The sequence below is a fragment of the Pseudochaenichthys georgianus genome, chromosome 23, assembly GCF_902827115.2.
Source record: "Pseudochaenichthys georgianus chromosome 23, fPseGeo1.2, whole genome shotgun sequence".
Lineage (NCBI taxonomy): Eukaryota > Metazoa > Chordata > Actinopteri > Perciformes > Channichthyidae > Pseudochaenichthys > Pseudochaenichthys georgianus.
In genome coordinates this window covers 6,595,704-6,621,898 of record NC_047525.1, presented here as the reverse complement: position 1 = coordinate 6,621,898, position 26,195 = coordinate 6,595,704, and the positions used below count along the sequence as shown (strand labels likewise).

General features: G+C 44.5%; 2 protein-coding genes across 2 annotated transcripts in view; one reads left to right on the top strand and one right to left on the bottom strand.

Annotated features, from left to right (window-relative positions):
• The window catches only part of cacna2d4a (calcium channel, voltage-dependent, alpha 2/delta subunit 4a), a 110,806-nt gene that overhangs the window by 46,741 nt on the left and 37,870 nt on the right, over positions 1–26,195 (top strand). The window lies entirely within an intron of this gene.
• The window catches only part of lrtm2a (leucine-rich repeats and transmembrane domains 2a), a 33,767-nt gene that overhangs the window by 3,760 nt on the left and 3,812 nt on the right, over positions 1–26,195 (bottom strand). Inside the window, 6 exon segments of the mRNA XM_034074965.2 lie at positions 201–358; positions 830–918; positions 1,446–1,571; positions 3,483–3,656; positions 3,658–3,713; positions 15,983–16,175. Of these exon segments, the coding sequence (XP_033930856.1) occupies positions 201–358; positions 830–918; positions 1,446–1,571; positions 3,483–3,656; positions 3,658–3,713; positions 15,983–16,061 (682 nt within the window). The 5' untranslated portion in view covers positions 16,062–16,175.

Below are 26,195 nucleotides of genomic sequence, written 5' to 3'. Positions count from 1 at the left end.
ACACACACAGTACACACAATGAGCGTGGCAATGTGCATTCACACACACCAATGCAGTTGTTTTACTCGAAGCACCAGCACTAACACACCTTGCTATCTGTAAGGTGAAGTAACACTTTCTAGTTTCTGCCCATTCTGGCAGAAATACCCCCATATTATTATGGGGTATTACTACCCCATAATAATAAATCAAACATCCACCTCTGTACAATAGCCACTCCATCCAGTGTTTGAAATCGCGGAGGTTGCAGTCACATTCCCAGGGGTTGTGTCCCAGTTCCAGGTGTTGTAGATTGGCAAGGGGCTCAAACGCTGCCCTCTCCAAACCGTGAAGCCTGTTCCCCGCTAGAGACAGCCACCTATGAAATAATTGGAACAAAATTAAACATTATGTGATAAAGTCGTGTTAACTAGCAACAACAAATTGTAAATGTATTTGAATTAAATACATAAAAAACGGAAGTCGAAAGTAATGCTTAACAAACAGTTCAATGAACATCAATGTAATAATATAAGATGTCATTTTGAACACATTTCCCATTGTGGCAGGCTGTATATTGGCAGGGCACTGACCTACTGCCCTCCTAATGCTCATGATGTTAACAGTGTGATCTTACACTAGTCTTGCTCCGGGGGTTTTAAGAGCACATTGATTTAAAAAATTGATTTAAAAAGAGTGTGTGTGTGTGTGTGTGTGTGTGTGTGTGTGTGTGTGTGTGTGTGTGTGTGTGTGTGTGTGTGTGTGTGTGTGTGTGTGTGTGTGTGTGTGTGTGTGTGTGTGTGTGTGTGTGTGTGTGTGTGTGTGTGTGTGTGTGTGTGTGGATGTGTACCTGAGGCTCTGCAGCTCATCCAGTAGTCCCAGAGGAACAGAGGACAGACCGTTCAGGGACAGATCCAGACTCTGAAGACCCCCTGTACCCTGTAGAAACATCGAAACAAATCTATATTTACCCATCTATGATTATACCGTACGGCATTGTACAGTACATTCCCCCCATATCAGCTCTATTGGCTCCCTTCACTGCTGCCAAGGGGCACAGCTAGCATCAGGATGGGCTAATCTTGTTTGATTCAGGGTCTCAACTGAAGTCTTGACACAAGCTCATCCTGCAGACTGCTTTGACTCACATGAAAGTGTTGAGCAAACAGTTTATTCCTAATTTACAACCTGGTCCCAGTCATTATGTGCTTAGGTTGGCTCTTCTCCTAAACTGAGCCTGTGCAGCCTCGCCAGGAGTTGATACAGTGCTTCAGTAGGGGTACTATTTTCTCAACTTTTCAGACTTATGTGTATTCACATCCATAGTATTTTGGATTAATGGATCTAATTGTATATCTTATAACAGTGTATACCATTTAGCACAATGTCCCATGAGATTTTCTTGTCTTGTCTGTGAGCTTTATTAAAGTCTATCGCAAGTATGGTGTATAATCTACAGCGCCTACCTGGAAGAGGTCTCTGTCCATCACTGTTAGGGAGTTGTTGTGCAGAGTCAGTCTTGTCAGGTTGGACATGTCTCTGAATAATCCAGCTGGTAAATTGTCCAGGTAGTTGTTAGAGAGGTCCAGCTTCTAAAATCCAAACCACCAAAAAAATACATTTTCACTTTTGCATTTTTGACACAAATGTCTTTTCAAGAGGTATGTTAAAATGTGATTTTTTGCAATACTTTAACGGACATTTTATACCCTAAGCTGGCAATTCTATTCATAGAAGCTCCCATTGAGTGCAATGCTAGAATAATAATTCTGACGATCAATCAGAATGGAGAAAGAAACAAATTGTTCATTCACTGTTCATATAACAGATAGATGCTCAGCAGTGGGAAAGTCAATTGTGTTTCAGTTTAATTAGGGAGCTGACCTCTGGGATATTTTGCCTCAAAAGTGACAAAAAGTAGTGTATGTTTTCTCGAAGGAAATAATTCCTGATTGATAATCTGAAGTTCTAAATAACAAATAGTTATTGTATTCAGGGCTGGCTATTATAAGCTGCTAGAGGTTGTAACTAATGAGGGTATATTCAGGGCCGCCCCTGGCCAACTTGGGGCCCCAAGCGACATTGTGAGATGAGGCCCCCCCCCCCCCCCCAACCGACAGGAGTGAAACATTTTTTTTGGAAACAAAGTAGGCTACTTTGCAAATATAATTCCTGTTTATTATTATTATCAACACAGTTACTTTTTTATACAGTGAGGTCAATTGTAAATGTGCATGTATCTCGTTCAGTATGCGTTTACGGGTGAATACGTCTGCATTTCCTGCCAAATACTAGCCTCAAAAAGATTAAAATATAATTAATGCAAATAAACTACTTCTACTAATAATCATAATCAATTCAATAATATAAATACTATATTATTTTTATTATAATATAGTTGTAATATAGTCAAGACAAAACATGCTTATGACATGCTCAAAAACTGATATTTCTTAAATCTGTATTCAAATATAGTTCCCTCTGTCAGCAATGTATCAACAACTACACACACATTTCTATCAGTATTTCTCTGTGTTGTGGTTGACATGATGATGACTGTTAGGAGTTAAGGGGAGAGGCTGAGCATCACCATGAAAAGCGCAAATTGACATAAAAATGAATAAAAGGGGAATGTCTTTTAGGCTGTAAACTTGAACTGTTATGTAAGCCATCTAGACAGACAGTTTATCACTCTTCCTCCTGTACATTAGCAGATAAAAGGCATAACATACTTGAATGAATGTTAAATAAAGAATGCTGGAAATAACTGCATCTCCATTAGCCTATATGCTATGCAGAGACATGTCGTGAATTGCAGCTGATGTTTTAATATGGCAATTGGCAATTTGACTTATACAACATTCGCAAGTTGTACATTTGACTCATACAATAACCCACCTTCGAGTGATGCTCTAGTTTCTTCATGTTTTGTTTTTTTCCCCTCTTGCTTGCGCCGGACTGAAACTGTCTTTTCACCGACATCTCTTCACCTGCACTAGTGGCCGTATCAAAGCCGTGATTGGTCAGATGTCGATTCATTGCAATGGTGTCGGGTTACAGACGTGCTCCCCTTGTCACCTCTCACTCTCGCGTGTCAGCTGCTGTGAGCAGTTCTCCGCGCAAGGGGCCCCTGCGCAAGGCGGGGCCCCATGCAGCCTGCGTGATTGGCCTGTAGGGAGGGGCGGCCCTGGGTATATTTATGCAGCCTTTCTTGCAATAACTATCCATAATTTTCAGCCCTTTTATTTGAAAAAAAACAGTAAGCCAAGCATTTTTCACAATATGCCGATACTTAGTAGCCTTGAGATGCATATTCTCTTCACTTTAGTTTAACAGTAGAGTCTGCAGTTGTTCAATAGGAGGCTTACTGTTCAGTACGACTGGGTGATATTCAGGGTGAAAGGTCAGTCCAGAGAAGAGTGTAAACAACATTGTAACAACACTTCCAGCTGCAAGGAGAAAGAAATAATTCACTGACAACAAAAAATAAATGTGCTGCAAACCTCCAGAGAGGAGAGGTTAGCGAACGCAGAGGCTCCCAGCGATGCCAGCTTGTTGTTGGCCAGCAGGAGGGAGCGGCTCCCCGGGGGCAGGAGGTGGAGGGGAGGCAGGGAGGAGAGGCCCCGGCCCCCGCAGTCCACCACCAGCCTGTCTGAGTCGCAGAGGCAGGGGGGGGGGGCAGGAGGAAGCGGCCGGCAGCAGCGTCGCCAGCATGCAGAGGACACAGAGGAAGACTTGAGGAGGAGGGAAGAGAGAAAACAAACATGATTATTTTTTAAGTAGATGATCTTTCCAGTACATCAGGAGGATGTGTACAGAAGGTCTGCAGAGAGAGCGAGAGAAATAAGTGGACACTTGAATAGGAATTAATAAAAGATGGGATGGTGAAGTGGACATGTTGTCGTTTGTGCTGCTAGGCACTTCGTTTGTCTCTATCAGTCATTTGGCCAGTGCCTTTTGTGAGATGCATGTAAGAGGAAATAAAAGAACATACCTATCTTTGATACATATGCTATCACCGAAAACCAACAAATCCTGCCTCAAAGATCATCTAAACTAGTTCTGTGTGTGTCTAGCCCACTCTGAATAGTATTTTCATCGCAACAGTCTATTCACAAAGCCATGTCTTAAAAAGAGACTCTACTTGCAAAAGCACTCAAAAGCAGTGACAATCATGAGGGAAATTCAATTTTGGACTCATTGTTTCCCTGCAGAGTATAGTCATTTTATCATTTCCATACATAATCTTTTTTTTCCTTTCTGTTCACTTTTCATTCTGTTTTGTTTTGTACGTCATTTTTCGTTTCTTTTCTGTCTTTTTCCCCGCATCTGTCCAATCAGGCCTTTTCATTCATTCGTTTACATACACATTTTTCTCTCTGTGTGTCCCTCTTCCCACTCTGTTATTCTCGTTCTCTCCAACTCCAGTGTCTTTATCTTTTTTATTTTCTTTCACTTGGAGTCTCTTGGCCCTGCTCTGTATTCCCTCAGTGTCTCGTTACAGTGGCTGACTTTGTTTCAGTCCAATGGCTTATCAGCACGACTTGGGCTCTATCTCTTTGTGAACGTGTGTGTGTGTGTGTGTGTGTGTGTGTGTGTGTGTGTGTGTGTGTGTGTGTGTGTGTGTGTGTGTGTGTGTGTGTGTGTGTGTGTGTGTGTGTGTGTGTGTGTGTGTGTGTGTGTGTGTGTGTGTGTGTGGGGGGGGCGTGGGGGGGGGGGGGGGCATGTGGGCCTATGCTTGTGTGCCTGTGTGTGTGTTTAGCACCAACAAAGTGTGATATTAAGAAAACTACTCTCCAGACACAGACGCAGCACTTTTGACTCCCTGACAAGACACTTTTCGTCACCAGCAGATTTCATCACTTGCATCATCTGCATATTATTAGCATAATATATATTGTCTTATATATATATATATATTTCTCAGCGTGCCATTGCCTTTTGTCACACTATGTCTCACCCGCTCTCTGTTGTTGTATTTCCTCTCTCTGTTAGCCCATCTGTCCATTTGCTGTCTCTCTTATTTGTTCTCCTCTTCCTCTCACTCACATTTAAGACTTCATTGCCTTTCACCATATTGACTGTCTGGCTCTGAGAGTGATGCAACTCTGTGAAATAGCCGTTAATGGCCACTCCACAATGTGATATGTTAAACAATCAGCCTTTATCTAAGCCTCTTAAACTCACTACTGATAAAATTGCATTACATTACATTACATGTCACTTGTTAGACGCTTTTATCCAAAGTGACTTACATACGGTCAGTACTGTGGGCAATCCCCACAGGAGCAAGTTGGGGTGAAGTGTCTTGCCCAGGGACACAACGACATGCTGACTGCAGTGGGACTCAAACTGGCTATCCCCTGATTCAAAGTTCAGCTGAGATGTTGATATGTTGTTGAGATGATGCTGAGATGTTCACTTCATCTCACTGATCACTGAGCCACAGCCCCCCCCCCCCCCCCCCCCTCAAAATATGACGCTTGATAGAGAGTGAGAGGATATTTTATAAAACCAAAATAATATTTGATTCCCTTTAAACCGGTCATACATTCCAATGAGAACAGTTTCACCAATGGATAGACAGGAAACGTAATTAATGATAAATGATGAGTAATGCATTCAGAATGGAGGGAAGAGCTGCATGATTTGAGAAAAACATCTGGTTGCTGAATTATTTATCATCTCTTTGAGCTCATCAAAATATTGTTAAAGGGACAGTTTGACATTCTGTGGAGGAACATGTCTGGGGAATATGCAGCTACCCAGCACATGGTTACCTTAGCATGAAGACTGAAAGCAAGCAGGAACAGCTGTTCTCCTCAAGGTGACAAACCAGGACATTTCTGTGCCCAGCTATGGAATAGTCCGGCACATTACCACATGCCTTTTTTACAAGATATAACATTTTATATGGTGAGTTTAAGGGATGCTGTTTTTCAGAGCCAGGCTAGCTGTTTCTCCGTGTTTACAGTCTTTATGCTAGGCTAAGCAGCTTCTAGCAGCTTCATGTTTATCCTACACATATTAGAGTGGTATCAATCTTCTGACCTAACTCTCAGCAGGAAGGGCAATTGGTGCAAAACCAAAAATGTCTTACTATTAGAAGTGCAGTAAAAATGGCAAGAGCAGTTTTGTCTTTACAATCGCAATTTAAATTGAAAAACATATAATTGGTAGACTCAAATTTGAAAGTGTTTTGTATTCATTTCATCTCTCCAGGGTAAATGTCTTTTTGGCAGCAAATGTGCAAACACAAAACGTCCATGTAGAAATGGCCATGGGCAGTCAAAACTGTAGATAACACTTTTTTGAAACCTCTGGAGAATACATTATTTTATCATTTTTCTTTGAATACACACCGGTACAACGGTCTATAAATAGAATATTTTCTCAGGTTCACTGCGGGAGAGAACATAACCTCTCTGCAGGACACTGCCCCATCTTGCAAGTATTTTGCATGTAAAGCCTTTAACAGAGATCAGTGTGTGACCTCTCCTGTTCCTGCATCCATTATCCTCTCTGCTCCATGGCAGTTTAATCCTAGTCTGTGGGAAAATTAACGCCACTTCATAAATGGATGAAAGGAGGGATTTTGAAGTCTCGCGGGAATCCTTGACAGGGCCAATCTTTCACTGTAGCTGCTCAGTGGGAATCTGGAAGGATTTTGCTGCACTGTGGCTGTACATTTCAGGTTGGAAAAGGTACAGTAGGGAAGGAGATTTGTGAGGACAATATATTTCAGAGGTAGAATCGCTGTTATACAAGCGAGAGAGCTGGGAGAAACCGTGTGAATTATGCTTCTTCTCCCTCATATCGTGTCAAATTTCAAGTTGCGGTCATTTTCTATTTCTCTCTGTAATGGCCTTTATTTTGCAATGGTTTACTTGAACTCCCCTCACCCTCTTCTCTCTTCTCCCTCTCCTACTTTACATTATAACTCCCCCTCAGCCCCTCCATCTTCCAACTTTTAGGAGTGGTTTTAGCTGCTCCGGTGGTGGAGGAGGTAGTTGTTGTTTTGGCTTATTTTAGCTGCTCCAAATCCTCTCTGCTGTACCGCTACACGCAGCCAAACCAGAAGGAAAACATTCAGCCGCAGTCAGAGTAAGATAGGGAGGTTCAGTACAAATAAGTTTAAGTGGGTCTGTGCAGTTTAATTCAGTCCAAACAGACTGCATTTTTTACAAGATTCCCCAAACACATGCCATACAAGTGCTGACATTTTGGGTAAATGTAGACTGGCAATGCTTTAAACGATGGGAAACTAACTAAGACATGCAGCATTAAAATACAACACGATGTTCCTGTTTGATTGAGGCAAGACTTCTGGAGCGCACAGTATTGCCCAGTAGACTCCCAACACCACCAACTAGTATTCAGAAGAGAAAGTTGTGAGAAATGTACAGCAATCCAAGATAAAGTCATTTTGATAATAAACTGGCTCAGATTACATTTTGGAACATTTAGACATTTGCTTTCTTTGCCCTATATATTTGACTTTTAAAGCAAAAACATTGTTCGATTTATCTTGATACTGAAATATCTTTCTAACCTCTTTTATTCCTATCCAATTGCACATTTCACAAGTGTCTTGTAGTGCTTTCAGCCTTTTTACATTTATCTGCACTAAGTTGCAGCATTATAGTAGTATGCTGAACACACAAATCCACACTGCTGTGCTGTCATTGTGTTATTTTAACAGTTTGTCACCAACATCAGCATATGAAGAGTCATATGACTCCTGTAACTGTAGTGATGTTTGACACCGTCTCCTAGGCAACACTGCTTGACACCTCTAGGGCCTCAGCTGTCTGTAAGTTTATATCTAGGGGCCCCTGGGTGACACTTGACCCGGCTATGATGTCACCACCGCAGGCCCATCCACTACTGAGCTCAGTTACATGTTACCAGGGGCTGAGCTGTTTCCATGCAGGCGACAGACACACTGCTATCCTATTACCAGAGCAACCAGCTGTCCCCTCTGCATCACACTCACTGCAACACACTCAGTGCCTCCGTACGCTTTAATGTTTCACATGGAGCTCTGCAGGACCCAGAGAGTGGAGATTTGACTCCTAATACCAGCTACGTTTCCTGATACAACTTTACAGTATGCCTCCGTTCACATGTAGATAAAAAGGCTGAATATTTAGTGTGAACTGTTGTCTTGAAGTCATAAGTATTGCTCAAATAATTGATTAATATGTCAAACTTATTTGATGGTTCTTAATTTATGGCTTATTTATTAAGCATCTTTTACTAGTATCTTCTGACTTTTTGTAGACTCATCATGGGACAATAATTATTTAGTTAAAGCACGAAACAGTGAAGATGCTTATTTAACTTGTTTGTTAGCATTCAGACCATTTAAGGGACTATACAATTCAAAATATTGTGAATAAAATAAAGCATTAAAAGGTGACCTGCACACCTGTTGATTTTCCTCAAGTTCAACTAGTTCCTTCAGTATTAGCAAAGTTAATGGCATAATGTTTCAAATATACTGTACATCATTTGTTTCTTTTAATTATTATATATTGAATGCATCATGATCACAGTTAAGGATCCAGAATGGCAGTATTGAAGTGTTTTAGTTCATGACTTCGAAGGTATTGTGTGAGTGAAGACATGATGTAATCAGCCCTTCAACGCTTTGAGTTGCAGAGACAGCCACGAGCAGCAGTATCTACAAAATGATAATTTGCAATATCTGATACCATCTATAATATGTCAACACGCTGTGTAGCCTGTCCTTTTACAGCAAGTGTGTGTATGTAATTTGTCAGAGGCTGTTACAGATCTGTAACCAGAGACCTCGTAGTTAGCAGATGGAAAATAGTCAGCAAGCGTGTGCACAGTGTGTGTGTGTATGTGAGTGAGTGAGTGTGTGTGTGATCGCTTTGAATGCTTGTGTTTGGCTCTCATACACTAACAGCGTCTCACTTTATCCATGGCTTTTCTTGGTAAGGCTCAGTATAAGAGGCATAGAAGAAAACTCACACACATATAATACCAAGGTCCAAGCAGCGCCACCGCATGACTTCAACACTGACAAGGTAATGCTGTGTTACCCTAGCAACCAAGGGCTATAGACGACATGAGAAAGAAGAAAGGTGACATAATGAGAGAAGATTTAGGTTCACATCAAATCCCCTCATTTAACCCCCATTATCTCTTTCCCCTCACGCACACAAGCTTTCTGCTTGACTCTCAGGCACTTAATAGCTTTCTCACACACAGGAAGTATTCGTCATACACACACACGGGTACAGCAGTTGAGGATAAGCAGGGAGAGCGTGTAGGGGTTTAGGCTCTACTCCTGCTTGGATGAAAAGGAGAGACTGTCGTAGTTTTAACCCCATTTGGCATCGCTTCCAACACACAATGTATGTCTTTCTCCCGTCTACGTGTCCCTCTCTTATCCTCCATTTCTTTCCCACACCCCTCTCTCTCTCTCTGTGTCACCCCTGTCCTTTTCTCTCATGATGTATTTTGCATCGGTATGTCTTGGAGGGGTGAGTGGGTGAAATGTAGGCTGATCTGTAGTGCTGCGTACCTGGACTCACATTCAGGTTCAGGTCCGGACTCAAGTCCAGAGGTTCAGGTTCAGGTCCGGACTTATAAGTCCGGACCTGAACCCATGGCTTGTGTCAAGTTGTGTGAGTAACTAAAGTGAACTTATTGTGAGCTAATTATCAATTGAAAATTAACTCATAATCAACTCAAATTCAAACTCATCAGGTTTATTGTGCTCCCTTCCAACTTGTGTCTACATTTCTCTACAAAGTACAAATGTGCCACTTAGTCTACAAATGACTTATGACAGCAACTACAGTGAACTACTACAAGTTCAAACATTATTTCATTTACCAAACTAAAGTAACCAAACAGAGTTTGACATGCAATGACATTATGCCATGATAGTGGCTATTCATTTGCGAGAGTGACAGAGAGAGGGAGAGATAAAGGGAAAATAAATAATGGAAAACAAATCATCAATAAAGCACGATTTCAGTTTCAGAAAACCCACAGCTATATATTTCACTGTAACAGCATCTCCATCGCTTTCCACTGACCACTCAACTGGGCCTCAGGCATTCAGAATTTGGAGAGAAAATGAAGGACGCTCAGCTTTTGATGTCAAATCCGCATCATTGGTACTAGAATAAAATACATTCTGTCTTGGATTAGTAACAAGTCGTAATTCATGCCCACTCATTCCTGAGAAGGGATTGAGTGGCAGATGGTATTGATCCAAAGTGCTCCGACAGACACATACACACAATATTGTGAGACCGTTGTCATATTGTTGTTTCATTTGCATGGTTTCCTGAGTTTTTTTTGTATTATCTTCTGTGAACCACATTTGTGTAGCTGAATGGATAGATATATTGATAGGTGTGGTTTTACAGTCCTTGAGTTCTCACTTGGCAGGACCATTATTAGCGATTTTCTATTATTACCTGTTGGAGAAAAGTACTATTTTTCTCAGGAACGGTCCATGCTTGCTTATCAGCCACATGCTCGATCCATACCGCCCTTGCTTAGATTTGTAATGCTATATTATCAGTATCATTTTACAAGTGCTAAAGTGTAGAGGTGTTTGTGATGCAAGGGATTATCCAGATGTATCGCTGCCAATGTCCTTTGGCAGGAGGGCAGTACCTTGTGTTTATGTGTTTCATCTGGCACCTTCCTGTTGTACCTGCACCAAACTAAACCGTGGTCAAAAGAGATGGCAAAACAAACATGCTTACAGGCATGTGCACACAAATATCTGCTGTGTTGTCTCCCGCTGATCTAGTTCAAGGTCGCTTCATCTGCAGCAATCTTTTCATTCCTGCCTGACGCAACCACAAATTATATGTTAATTCCTGGATCAGGAAACATAACAAGCCAGCTCCAGTAAGGAGGTCAAGGGTCAAATGGTGATTTCATATAATATGTCTGTTTTCCTAGAAAGATCAATGCTATAAACCAGCGTATGAGAGAGGACAAAAATAAATGTTTGCACCAAAAATGTAAAAGTCGTCCCTCAATGGAGAACCCTTCTTGTCAAAAGTTTTTTTTTGAATATTTAACAAGAGTGCCACTTCTTGGAACAACTTTCAATCACATTAAAATAACGATTACATACTTGAATTGGCCAGATGCTTTGGATAGCTCGCCAACAAGCTGTCATTCCAGTTTCTATTTAACTCTGAGTCTCATGTTGCACTCAGGCACTAAGAGATCAGGCTGCAGTCCAAACCTAATGCCACACACACACACACACACACACACACACTCACACACACACACACACACACACACACACACACACACACACACACACACACACACACACACACACACACACACACACATTGTCACACTGCTGCGGGCTCAGGCCAAACCCAACATCCCTGCAGGGTTGAGAAATTCAACCAGCTAAATCTGTTCGTTGGTACCTTCTCAGGGCAGACCATGGACTTTAATCAAACTAGCTTGTTAAACTGAGAATGTTTCCAATGAATTAGCAGCCTGATAGCTGCTGCAGGCAGACACACTGCTAGCCCTCTCTAATGTGGCTCTGTTCCAAACCAAACGCTTCGTCTTTAGTCACTGCTTTGCATTACACAGAAGGTTTAGGGAGTAACGGATTACATTAAACAAGATTTAAAAAAGGTAACTGTATAATTACATTTTTTTTAAAAACGAATCACATTAATGTTACATATAAAAAGAAAGTACTAGAACTAGAACATACAAAACATTTTTAGATAAAGATCGATATATTATAGGTAGGCGTACTGAGAGAATGTTTCTTATGGTTTTTATTCATGCTATTTTAATTCCTCTTTATTTTAAATACATTTCTTTTTTAATGCAGTAGGTGGGGATGTGATTTATTAAACACAAATATAGTTTGCTTTTGATTCAGCTCAAACAGCATTTGTAAACTAATACTGTTACTACATTTTGATATGAAGAATCTTCGTTTCTTCTTAAGGTTTCATTGTTACAAACACTTAAGTAAAAAACATATTGTTTTTTATTTTCTCGTTTTTATTTGCATTGCATTTGATATTGAGGTAATCCAAAAGTAACTGGAAGTAAATAGGTTCCATTATTTTAATATTTTGATATTCAGATTAGGTTACTGGTTCCATTTCTTTGACATGTAACTAGTTATTGTAACAGATTACACTGCACTACACTGGCTCCCCGTGGAACTGAGAATCGAATTCAAGGTCTCCGTCCTCACCCACCAGTGTGTCCATGGAACTGCCCCTCCCTACCTCAAGGAACTCCTCATCCCCCATACCTCCTTGCAGACCACCCGCTCCAGCAACTCCAACTTCCTCAAACCCCCCAGGACTAAGTTCCGTACTATGGGAGACCGGGCCTTCTGCTCGGCTGCTCCCAGTCTGTGGAATGCTCTCCCTGACCACATGAGAGCACCACAGACCGTGGAGGCTTTTAAAAAAGGCCTCAAAACCCATCTTTTCAATAGAGCCTTTGCCTAGACCTTTTTACCACCATTTTATTTTATTTCTATTGTTTGTTTTTATTGCTTTTTATTAATTCTACCGTGTTGTGTAATGTTTATTTATACTGTTCATGCTCCCTGCGTGTAGCACTTCGGGATTTGAAATCAAATATGAAGTGTTTTATAAATGAAACCCATTATTATTATTATTATTATTATTATTATTACATTTTTAAAGTAACCCTCCCAACCCTGATTACACCTTTATTCCCAAGTATAAGGCTGCAACCCAAGTCACTGTATCATGGCTCCATTCCAAACCAAATGTTTTCTCCTCAGTCTGTGTATTAGCTGTCTATTCAAAGCCACATCCTCACACTTTCTCCGCCACTCTTTTGATTATGTGGTCAGTTAATTTCCGGCTCTGTTTGGGACTGCAGCAGGTGCATAAACACACACGCAGTGCGACCAGATAAGCTGCAGTGTGTTTATGTGTGAATAGGAGTGAGATCATGCCGTGTGTGTGGCGTCAGATGAGATCTTGAAGGCCTGAAGGCACCATATGGTCTCCGTGTCTCTCGTAGACCTTCCTGTTCTTCTCTCTCACCTCTCCTCCTTCTGCCTTTCTTCTTCTCCACTGTCTTCTCTTTTTCCACTACGCCCTTTTCATCTCACGTCTCTCCTCCTCCTCCTCCTCCTCTCGACTCCCCACTGTTTCCATCTTTTCCTCGCTTCATCTCTCTTAATCTTTCTGTCACTCACATTTTGCATTCCCACTTTCTTCTTTGCGCTTTCTTTTAAAAGCACTTATTGTCTTTCTTGTGGCGTTATGTCACTTTCAAGCTCTAAGACCTGACAACGTTCAGGGATCTTTGGGTGCCAGTTTCATACCCTTGCAAGCTTGAATATTTCTGGAATATGTGAATGAAAAAAAAAACCTCTTTTTAATGAGATCTTGTCTTGATGCCATGCACATCTTCTTTATTATAAAACCATCTTTCCACTATAAACCCCAAGACGAATAGATTTGTTTTGAGTGACAACAGAACAACGCGATAATCTGAGATGGAAAATCATGTATTGATCATTTGACACAACATTTTTTTACCTGGAGCCACAACATTTTAAAACTGGATTTGAACACCCAAAAAGCATCCTGTAAAAGAAATGAAAAATCCCTTTCTGTCTCATGCAGGTTGCCACATTTCATCATAGTTGTATGGCCATTAGCTGAAATATGGACCACACCAGCTGACACTGAAGAATACTTCTACTTCTTCTATCTTTCTAGTTGATCTGTTTCTGTCACACGGAAATCGTTTTACTTTAGTGCCACTGAGGAAAGCACACTTTGACTTTGAAACACTCAAAAGTTTGAAATATATTATCCAAATACTGAATTGAAACACATTCCTTTTCTAAAAGAACTTCATCAGAGGCATCTTTGATGATTTTAACTCTTGTATTTTCTCTGTTCCTAATGAATCTGACAAAGAACACCAAAGAACACGTCCCGACAGACCCGATTGTTGTGTCGCCTCACGTCTCCTGTGTCTTGGCCAAAAAGTCGCACTGGAACACACCACAAAGACTTCAGCCGACGGCCAAGTAGCACGTACGCACTGCGCATGCGTGAGTGGCAATAACTCTCCTTACCAGCAGGTGGCGGTAGTGTGTATTCTTAATTCAAAAGAGGCAACCGGAAGACAGACAGCGTGATATATACAAACAACAAATAGCGTGCGTTCCATTTTCACTCTCGTCCATCACAGACTGTTTCACAGACTGTTTCACATAATGACTTATAATCCAAAACATGTTAAGTGCGGTACTGGAAAATGAAAAAAATTCTGTGTGTGCCTTCTTCACTTCCGTTTCGCTTCTCATACACTGATTCGCTAAGCTGAACAGCCAATCAGAGTGATTTATTTGGCCGACGGCCTTTTGCCGACAGCCTCGGAAGTTGTCGGCCAAAGACATGACGGTGCGGGACACACCAATCTGAGTAGGGCGACAGGACACTCATCGACGGCCAGACATCTATCGACGGCTGAAATCGGCCCGGTGGCACTCAGTGTGTGTTTATGACAGTGTGTGAATTGGACTAAGTGAGCGAGACTATTCTGGCAATATGGTTTCAAATTCATGCCAAGAATGTAATTGCATGGAAGAGAGAGACAGAAAATAGAATATTTCAAATTCTTCTTCCTTAAAGGCTTTGGAAATACTGTTAATATGAAATGTATGTTGATAAAACGTTATGAAGTGAGAAAGGGAGTCTTAGCCGGAACACGTTGTTGTGTTTTATTGAACTGAGTGTCATGCAGAGATCGATGGAAGGCTGAAGAAAAGGTAGAAGAGGTGTTGGGATAAACATGGAGGGAGACCCAGCCGCCCAGAGGGCGGGGTGTATCGACTTGGATACTGTGTGGGTGTGTGGAGGGTCTGACGGATAGTGTTGCCCTGTTATTTACTGTCTCCGGTGTTACACAGTGCTTCTTGGGGGCGTTTTAACCAGACACCTCTAGAACAATAGTACCCCTCCAACAGGAAGACAAACATCCTCATTTTCATGATCTCTTTTTATGTAAAGCCATTTATTCCCTGCAGGGACCGCAGCATGTGTCCTGCCTGGGTTATATTAAAGTACAACAAGAGAGGAGAGGATGCAGAATGGGGCTTTCATGTTTGCCCATTAGCTGAGGGAGTGTCTCAGAGAGCAGCATCCATCCACTCCAATGTCCAATCCACAACACACACGCACATAGCTGTCGTATCTGTTGCTATGCCACCCGACTTCCGAATGAATTTTCTTTTGACTGAACATATCCCCGGTATAAGACAGGTGGAGAGAGAGTATATGGGGGAGGAAAGAGGGGAAAACAGGGGAGCAAAGCGGACATAATATCAGAAACAGAGGGAAAGAAGGGGGAAGAGAAGAATATAAGGGAGGGGAGAGAGGACAGGAGAAGGGAAAGGGAAGCAAAGAAGCTGAAATGTTTCAGAACAGGAAGGAAATGCAGACAAATAACCTGCAGGTATCTCCCCCATCATTCTCCACCCACGCTGCTTTGTGTCTATAGACTGCGGGCTAATGTGGCATTTCACTGGAGGACTTGGCACAGCAAGCTCAATGACCTCACCCTGTGTGTGTGTGTGTGTGTGTGTGTGTGTGTGTGTGTGTGTGTGTGTGTGTGTGTGTGTGTGTGTGTGTGTGTGTGTGTGTGTGTGTGTGTGTGTGTGTGTGTGTGTGTGTGTGTGTGTGTGTGTGTGTGTGTGTGTGTGCGTGCGTGTGCGCGTGCGTGTGTGTGTGTGTGTGTGTGTGTGTGTGTGTGTGTGTGTGTGTGTGTGTGTGGGTCTGAGCATGCTAACATTAGCAGCTGTCAAAACAGATAGTGCTCCTCTTCACATGTGTAGTTAGGACTACAATAGCAGGGAGTAAAATAGAGCAGAGTTGAGTAGGAACAGAGCCCTCTTTTCTCATCTTCTCGACTGTTTTTCATCATTCCTCATCTTTTGTTGTTGACTCACCCGGTCTGGTCAGGTGGTGGGTGGAAGAGCTGGGTGGTGGCAGGCCAATGCCCCCGGGAGGGTGGGTGTGGAGGGGCATGACACACAGCTCTGCAGCCTTCCTCTGTCGGAGGGGCGGGGCTATGGGGGCTTCAAGCCGCCATGCCTACAGCCTCCACTAGGGCGGCGTCAGAGAAAAGCTGCACTAAAACACCTGAGGAGAAAACAAGACGAGTGAGACTGACTGACAGATATATAGATTTAGCTTTTGTTTTCGCACCTATCCTCCTTTGTGTGCACTCCTATGTGCCCTTACGTGCATTTGCACAAGCATCGCGAACAGACCCCTGGTATTTTACAGGCATTAATAATAGATGTGTGTGTCTTTGGCAGTTTACACAATCAGTTCGCCTTCAACAGACATACCCCCTACTGCTACTGTCTGGCACAGAGACCGACACACACACAGAGAGAGAAAAAGTGTGAATGACACAGAGACAGAGAGGGAAGGAAGAGAGAGTGAAGTATAAAGGTTGGAAATACAGGGACATATGGAAGGAACACAAACAGAAAGAAAAGCAAGAGAAATAATGAATGGAAAGAGTAAAGAGAAACATATTGCGTCTGTTTGCGAGTGTGATACTGCCAATCTACCCTTTGGAACGGATGGAGACAGAGAGTACTGCTGGCCCAATTTGAACTGTTCTCTGAATTAGTAAAGGCAACAGTGCAACATCCAACTTAAACTGAATCCTGCGACAAACATTATCTCAAGCATACTGTCTACTGTTCCTGAACATTTTACTGTTTCGGGGATGATATCGTGCAACTGATCACAATAAATACATCAGCTCTGAAATCTCTGAGACTAGAGATTTCAAGTGGTCCATACTTAGCAAATTGGTTACAAAAATCAAGACATTAAAAGCAAAGACTATTCAGATCAGACTGCAAGTTGAAGGTCCCATGTCATGCTTTTCTGGTTATTACCCGTCCCCTTGTATGTTATGTAGCTTTTTTCCCTCAAACCCTCAAAGTACACCCTGTAGCGAGTAAAACTCTAACACAGAAAATACCTGTCTGCTGCCCCAGAACGCCTCGTTGGAGATTTCTCTTTTTCCATTGTTTACTTGGGTATAGTGACGTATTTCGGATATAGTGACGTTATAGTTACGTTTGGACCATTCCATGGAGTTCCTCACACACACACACACACACTCGGCGGGACGTTGCGAGGCTCGCTGCTGCGAGGAGCGGGACACTGTGAGCTGGCTCACTGGTGTGGGGTCGGCGAGACACCGCGGAACTCAGCCTGGGCACACACACAAACTCCCAGCCAGGCAGCGGGGGTGTGTGTGTGTTTCGGGCTGGGTTTCGCTGTGTCTCACTGTCTCGCAGGCGGCCACTGGGCTCACAGGGAGGGGGGGGGGGGGGGGGGGGGCAGGAGCTCCAACAAGCCGTTTAGGACAGAGAATGAATACACATACTATACAGAGATGCTGTATGAGAAACCAATGTGATTTTGGAAAATTGCACAATATAAATCTATTTTAGTATACCTCAACAATGGAATTATGATCAGTAGAAATGGCCATGACATGGACCTTTAAATATAAACAAACTATTTTGCACCAGTATGTGATCGAATAACCTGAGTCACTTCTATAGTTAAAAAAAAATGTTGTCTCTTATTTACAGTTTTCTGTATTATATGGAGGCCATTAGTTTACTGTATCTGTGTGATAGATGGACTTGTATCTTGATGAAAAAGTTGAAAAAGAATAACCAGTCCAATTACAGCAGTGTAATGAAACGTATTCCACTTGCTGGAAAAGATGAGTTCTATTTCGTCCCTACTGACCGCCAGAGGCGGTGCTTTAAGCACTGGATATGTCCATCGTGCGCATGCGCAGCTCGAGTACCAATAACAACAAAGTCACCTGTGACCCACGTGACACCGGCTGGTCGTCAGAGGATCTGTTCCTTTCATCTTCTCACTGCGCGAGAGTACCGTGGCTACATTTTTGTAGCCTACAGCATTCAGTGTTCCCGCTTCCTCTCCCATAAAGTTGCCCTTATGCTCTTTTGAAAGTTCTGCTTGTGGCGTTGTGTCCGAGCTATCATTAGCATTTGAGTCCCAGCTTTGGCTGCGTCCCGCATTCAATTTAGTATGGAAAGCCCAGAGTGTCATATTTTAAACCCGTTTTTCGTTTAGATGCCCACACTACAGCTACAAAAAAAGATTGGAGCTGGGCGTGTCTGAAGCTTGGGGATTTTATTCGAGCACCGCGACCAACAACCAATCACATGAATGTCCCGCCCCGGACATACAAAGCAAAAAAAACAGGTTCTTCTCCACTATTGCTAAAATGGATGCCGGTGTTGTAGCAAGGGTAAGAAGGGCAAGAAGGGTAACACGTGTGTGTGCAAGGTTGCATAAAGTGTATACATTGTCTCGCAGGAAGCCATTTAGTGTGCGTCACTGGGTCTGGTCATACAAAACCGGGTGATTTACTATGGCGATAATTAGTTTCTCCTCCATCTTTTTTTGAAATATAGAAATGAACGGCGGGATATGTCTCCCAGCTTAGACGCGGTTTGATTGGCTAGGGCTTGAGCTGTCAGATTTTCAGAAACGGGATTTGATTGGCTGGCGCTGGAATTGGCTGGTGCTGGAATTGGCTGGCGCTGGAATTGGCTGGCGCTGGAATTGGCTGGCGCTGGAATTGTGGGTAGCATAGCGGTCCGTCTCCGCCGTCTCCGGCCGGAGACGCCGGAGACGGACCGCTATGCTACCCACAATTCAGTTCGGCGAAAAGCGAGGCAACGTGACGTCACCCCATTCAAAGTGAATGGGCAGACGCATTGGAAACCGTTTTTGAAGCTGTCGAAGCTGTAGTGTGGACGGGCCGTAAGGTAAGTACTTTCTATTTCATAGAAGCTAATTATCTGGTCTTAACATTTGTGTTCTGACTTGGTCGCTTGATTGTTAGCAGCAGCCGCTTGGCTAACACCTTGCTGTTAAGCTTAATTCAGGGTTCGTACGGTCATTGAAAACCTGGCAAAGTCATGGAAATTCAAAATGCAAATTCCAGGCCCTGGAAAAGTTATGGAAAACAATATTTTTCCCAAAGTTTTGGAAAAGTCATGGAAATGTAACTAAAGTTGCGTCAAATATAATTTACATTTTATCTAATCGCTGAAATAATCTGCGGTCGCGAGCTGTTATGTGCCATCATGACGCGCATGGTGTTATTTTTTAATATATGAAGCGCGAGCTGTGTGCTCGAGTCTTCCTGCCTGTCGGGTCGGCTGATCTCTGCTGCTCCGGGATGAGGGTCAGCTACATTATCTACGGTGCGTTCGTTAACTGTGCGGAGTCACTGTGGCACAGACTGAGCCGCTGGTGAACAGCTGTTAGAAAGGCCGTTCAGGTGTTCAGAGCAGAGCGGCAGAGCGCGATGTGAACTGAAACGTTTTTCTGTCGCAATATTATTTAAGGAATCGTCACTATCTGCTAACGTTAGCTTTAGCCTTCGTTTTCTAATAGTTTTTTTCATAGGCTATAAACAGAGGTGGTATAAGTATAGATATTGTACTAGAGTAAGTACTCAGATCTTGTACTTTAGTAGAAGTACTCATATATTGTACTTAATAAAAGTAGAAGTACTCAGATGTTGTACTTGAGTAAAAGTAGAAGTACTCAAATCTTGTACTTGAGTAAAAGTAAAATTACTCAGATATTGTACTTGAGTAAAATTAAATACATGTAGTGGAGTAAAAGTACACCTTTTACCTCTGAATTGTAGAGGAGTAGAAGAACATAGTAGCAAAACATTGAAATACTTAATAAAGTACAAGTATCTCAAAATTGTACCCACGTATAGTACTTGTTGAGTTTATGAACTTAGTTACTTTACACCAGTGGCTATACAGATAGAAAGACTAAGCCTTGCACAGAGGCATGAAAATACATTTTCAAAATGCTCAACAGTGCTGCCAAAATTATAAACTGAAAATTTCTATTATATGTGACTCTTTGGCGTTTCTGTTATTATTGACACTGCTGCTTTAGTTGTTCTGACTGCTAAAATCCTCTGTTATTCCTAATTTTAAAGCCGATATTCCGTGGGGTCGGGGGCTCGGGTCGTTGTCACCTTTTTCATACCTGAGTTTGCATCCCTGACTACAGTTGCTTTAGCGTGTAGAAGCTAGTAAGCCTACTATTTGATTTGTTTTAGATAGGCACAACATGTTTCATATGCAGACCTTATTTTCCTGTTCCATGTTAAAATAAAATAATAATTTTTTTTTGGTCATGGAAAATTAGGTAAAGGTCATTGAAAGGTCATGGAGAAGTCATTGAAAATCATTGGTGAAAAAGTGTATGAACCCTGTTAATTATTTAACTCAGCCGGTGAGGGCAGTGCTCCCGCTCCCGGTAACAGGGTTTGATTGCAGTAGCGCTATATTGTTGTATTACTGCTCCTAGTACTAGACTCCTAGCACTAGGATGATATGCAGAGAACATCTTCACTGCGGGTGCAGTGTGTTCTGCATGTGTGGCCATTAAAGAGGATTTCATCCTCCCAATATTATATTATCTAGTGTGCAGCCGTTTGGCTGACACTTTTAGGCACTGGCCACAGTTACTACTGTAACTACGGTTCCAAGCCGCGTAAGTACTGGCCATAGTCAATACCGTAACTACGGCTCTATGCTGTGTAAGTTCTGGCCATAGTTACTACTGTAACTACGGGCCTAAGCCGTAAGTACTGGCCATAGTTACTACTGTAACTACGGTTCCAAGCCGTGCAACTACTGGCCATAGTCAATACCGTAGCTACGGCTCTATGCTGTGTAAGTACTGGCCATAGTTACTACTGTAACTACGGTTATATGCCGTGTGAGCACTGGCCATGGTTACTGCTGTAACTATGGCTCTGTGCTGTTCTCTTCTTTAGAAGCTAGTTATCTGGTCTTAAACATGTGTTATTTGACTTGATCTCGCTTGATCGTTAGCAGCAGCCGCTCAGCTAACATCTTGCGTGTACTGTTAAGCTTCTTTATTTTACCCAGCTAGGTAAAGGCAGTGCTCTCGCTCCTGCTCCCTCTGCCGGTAATGTGGATGTAGCTACATCCCTTTTTCTGTTCGTCGAGTAGCAGCACCGCTCTACTCTTCCCGTTCAGCGGGTAGCTGGTGAAGGCTGTGTTCCCGCACCCGCTCCCGGTTACGCTGCATCTGGCATTCGTCTCTAACTCAACCAGTGAAGGCAGTTCTCGCCCCCGCTCCTGGTAGACGCCAAACGGCCTCGTTTTTCCGTTAAGCAGGTAGCCGGTGAAGGCTGTGTTCCCGCACCCGCTCCCGGTTACGCTGCATCTGGCATTCGTCTCTAACTCAACCAGTGAAGGCAGTGTTCTCGCCCCCGCTCCTGGTATACGCTGAACTGCTGTGTTTAATAATCCAGCCAGGTGAAGGCAGTGCTCTCGCTCCCGCTCCCTCTGCCGGGTAACGTGGGTGTAATTACATCCCTCTTTCTGTTCGGCGAGTAGCAGCAACGCTCTACTCTTTCCATTAAGTAGGTAGCTGGTAAAGGCTGTGTTCCCGCACCCGCTCCCGGCTACGCTGCATCTGGCTACCTACAGAATGGCTCATTCATGAAGCGCCTGTATGGCTTCTCTTGAGCCCGAGGACGGCCACGACTGCTGCCCCTTCTGCCTCGGCCTCTGGCGGTCAGTTGGGACAAAATTCGAGCATCTGAGGGAGGTTCTCACGGTAAACGCCTGCATGAGTTGTAGCTGCCTGCCTCGGGCGCTCAGAGTAGCTAGAATCACTGAGGTGGAACGTCTGGCAGCAGTCAACAGACACCTCTCCTTGTCACATCCTCCTCCAGATCAATTTGGCCGTTCTCGGCGACTTGAGGGAGCAATGGCTATGGGTGCTCCCCCCAATAGAAGGACTAGAAACAGGCTGTCCTCTAAAGTGGATCGGCTAGCTGCCGATAGGGGCATGATGAAGTCGCCTCTTGGCCCTTCAGCCTGGGCCTGGTGTAGGGGCTGGTAGCGGGCTGCCTGACCCCCCCCCCCCCCTTCGGTTGACACCCCTCCTTCGGTTGGCGCACCTCCTTCGGCTGACGCACCTCTGTATGAGGACGCCTTGTCGCTGGTACAGACTCGTCACCAGGTTTGGCTGGTCCAGTCACCACTAACGGAGGCATGTAGGACAGTCCTCCGTAGAATACCAGTCGAGCCAGGGGAGCTGATTGGGTCCGCTGCCCTGGAGGCACTGGAGCGTGCTGCCCAAGCTAGGCAGACCAGGCAGCAGCTCTCAGGTCTTCGCAGACCTGTGCCCACTCCCAGCAGGCCCAGGGGCCGCACTCAGCCGCCGGATTACAGGGGTGGTCTGCAGAGGTTTTAGCGGCCCACTCAACCGCCTCCCAATTACTTTCGTATCCCAGGTCGCCCGCCTTCCAGGCGGCCTCATGCCCCAGAGCCTTACCGGCGCCCCCCAAGGGGTTCCAGGGGCCGGGGGGCTGGGCACTGAAATCCCAGGGGCGGTCGTCGGCTGCTTTCCCAGCAGCAGCTCAGTTACTGGGCGGTCTGTACTTCCGGCCCTTGGGTGGTTTTCACCTTAACCCATGGGTACGGACCGCAGCTCTGGCCCCTAGCCTTCGGCTGGGTCTAATTGACAGTCGTCAGCGATCCGGCAGGGGCCCTAGCTCTGGCCCAAGAGTTGTCCGTCCTTCTGTCCAAGGACGCAATCGAGCCAGTAAGACCCTCTGCTTAGCCCAGGGGGTTCTACTCGGCGTACTTTCTCGTGAGCAAGAAAGTCGGCGGATTTCGCCCGATCTTGGACCTCAGAGGAATCAACAGATTCCTGAAGGTCCTGCCATTCTATATGCTGACCACTGCACGTGCACAGATGGAGTGGTTCTCAACCGTGGACTTGAGGGATGCCTACTTCCACGTGGGCCGGGCAAGATGGTGACTTATATTCAGTTCCTCCGGCCCTTGGGCAGACTGGCGGCTGCTTCGGCCGCTGGGCCCGCTGCCGTTGCGCCCCATGCATATGTGGCTGAACAGCCTTCACTTGGACGCCAAGTGGCACAGACACAGGGAAGTCAGGGTGTCGCAAGCATTGCCTCCACTCTCTGTCACGCTGGAGGGGCAGGGCCTATCTCCTGATGGGCATCCCATCCCATCCCGCCAGGAGACCATCACCATAGGTGCATGTCTCTCAGGGTGGGGTGCAGTGCGGCAGGGCAGGACCATTCAGGGTCAGCGGTCACCCCAGGAGGGTGCGCTCCAGGTCAACGTGCTAGAGCTTCGGGCTGTGCAGCTTTCACTCACGCACTTTCTACCCCAACTGGGGGGCAAGAATGTGCGTGTTCCTTGGGGACAGCATGTACGTTGTTGCTTAGACAACAGTCCCTTCTAGATAGTGGACGTTCTCACTCTACTCTGAATTTATGTGGCTGCTATTTCTGCCCGTAAGTACTTTCTATTTCAGAGATGCTAATTATCTGGTCTTAACATTTGTGTTCTGACTTGGTCGCTTGATTGTTAGCAGCAGCCGCTTGGCTAACACCTTGCTGTTAAGCTTAATTATTTAACTCAGCCGGTGAGGGCAGTGCTCCCGCTCCCGGTAACAGGGTTTGATTGCAGTAGCGCTATATCGTTGTATTACTGCTCCTAGTACTAGACTCCTAGCACTAGGATGATATGCAGAGAACATCTTCACTGCGGGTGCTGTGTGCTCTGCATGTGTGGCCATTACAAATTATAACACCTTGCTGTGTCGACGGCGCCACAGCGGGGTGCCACAGGTCGGTGTCCCTCTTTATGAGAGGGGCTTTACGGCAGCGTCCCCCTAGCACCCGGAGGGCTCCGGCTTGGGACCTGCCCCTGCTGCCGGATGCCCTATCATCTCCTCCCTTCAAGCCCCTGGCTTAGGTGGCTGCCCAAGCATTTCTGCTTGCCATAGCCTCAGGGAAGAGAGTCGGGGAGTTGCATGTCCTCCCCATAAACGATACATGCCCGAGGTGGGACTCTCAGGCGTTGCCCTTTGGGCAAATGTGGCATTCCTGCCCGGGGTCCTTCCACAAACCCACTTCAATCAGCCTGCCCAGCTGGCACGCTTTGACATTCAGGAGTACGGCACATCAAAGTTGCTGTGCCCTGGCTGTGGCTGCCCCACTGGGTTGTCGATACCATCTCACAGGCTTACGGGGCCAGTGGCCGCCCCCTGCCATCGGGCTGAGATGCCACTCTACAAGGAGCATCTCAACATCTTGGGCTGCCCTGAGGGTGGTGCCCCTGGAGACCATCTGCGCCGCGGCATCGTGGGCGTCTTCTGGCACATTCTCCAGTTGTCATCAGGTCAATGTCGCCACTCCCCATTCTTTGGGCGTGGTCCTTTTGCCGAGCTCCGCTGCTTCCAGTGGTAAGCAAGGGCTTAGATTCTTCATGACATTGTTGGTATAAGTCATCCAGTGCTTAAAGCACCGCCTCTGGCGGTCAGTAGGGACGAAATCAAACGATAGTTACGGCTGTAACTACTGTCTATGAGTCCCGGATGACCGCCAGAGTTTCCTGTCACTCAGAATTATTGTGTGCTCGCGAGAAGATTCTGGGAACAGATCCTCTGACAACACCGGCTGATATAGTGTCACGTGGGTCACAGGTGACTTTTGTTGTTATTGGTACTCGAGCTGCGCATGCGCGCGACGGACATATCCAGTGCTTAAAGCACCGCCTCTGGCGGTCATCCGGGACTCATAGAACCGTAGTTACAGCCGTAACTATCGTTTTCTTGTCGACTGTTGATTAATTACAGTGAAAATAGGTTTGATGAGTGGGGAATCACCATGGGAGAAATCTTGTTGTAACCTCAGTGCCACATGACTGATGCTGGCTGTTGACTCGCCCCCCCTGGGCCAATCAGTGTGATTTTTAAAAGCAGTACTGCTGCTGCGAGAGGCGTCTTTTTGGAAAGTATCCTTAAAACCCAGTCACTAGTGTGTGAACTATTGCACTAATCAGATTAGGCTGTTGTTCACTGGTTGGTTTGTGAGGATTGGAAAGCTCATTTTGCAATAAAGGGGAATGGGAATTATTGAGTGTGTTTGCACTCATTTGTGAATGCGTGTGCAGTAATTATGTAAATTAGCACCTGCACCGCCTTAAATAGGCCTATTAAGCAAAAATGATCCAGAGTTGTGGCAGGATAAAGTGGAAATGAGGGGGAAAAAGAAAAGAAAACATGATAAATGGATTCAGATGAAGGAGGTAGATATTATGCACAAGCGGAGTGACAGACTGCAAACTTAACACTCAGGGTGCGAGTGAGTTATTTACAACCTGCAATATACGTCAGTGGAAACTGGAGGAGAGGGGAACAAAGTAAGGGATGAGGTGAAGAGGAGATGAGGTGTAAAACAGAGACAGCGAGGAAAAGATAAAAACAGGCGAGGCAGGAAATGACTTAAGTGGAGGTGATGTAAAAATTAGGGTAATGGGCAAAGAGCGCGGTCATTGAAATTCTCTTCCACAACCTCTCCAATGTTTTGATATGTGTGTGATGAGTGTGGGATTGTGTGTGTGCGCCCAGGTAGTGCTATTTGTGTTGTCATTATTGCTATTACTGCCTGCCAGACACTGAACAAAATATGAAGCATGCGTCTGATCTCTCCGCTCTGCCCTCTTTATTTATATTCCACTCTGCATCTTATGCCTTCCCCTTCTCCTCTCCATCATCTCATCCTCCGCCTTTCTTTCTGTTCACTGTCTTTATGACCTTCATATTCAATGTTCACGATTCCCCTCCCTCTCGTTACATCTCTCACTCTCAGGCTCTTTCTTCGCCTTGACAACCGACAGAAGCATGTACCGAGGATATTCTGCAGATAGATTTCCTGCATGTGATTTAAGTCACATTAGCCAGGCTCTACTGGGACATTCGTGTTGTTCTTTTTAATTGAGCACAAGAGCTTCATTGAAGAATTCTGAAGCACTAACTAGAAATTAGAGTAACTTAATGGTAGCTCTGTTATGCTGTTTTTTGTCTAAAACATACAGTGAATGTATGTAGCTTCAGTGTGGGCTAATATATGTTTTTTCCATACTTAATTTTACCCTCTTCACTTCAGTTTTTTCTTTGCTGTGGTTGTTTTTCAAGTAAACATTTTTGCGATAATTTCAAGATTTCTGAAATCAATCTTTGTTTGTTGTTTCA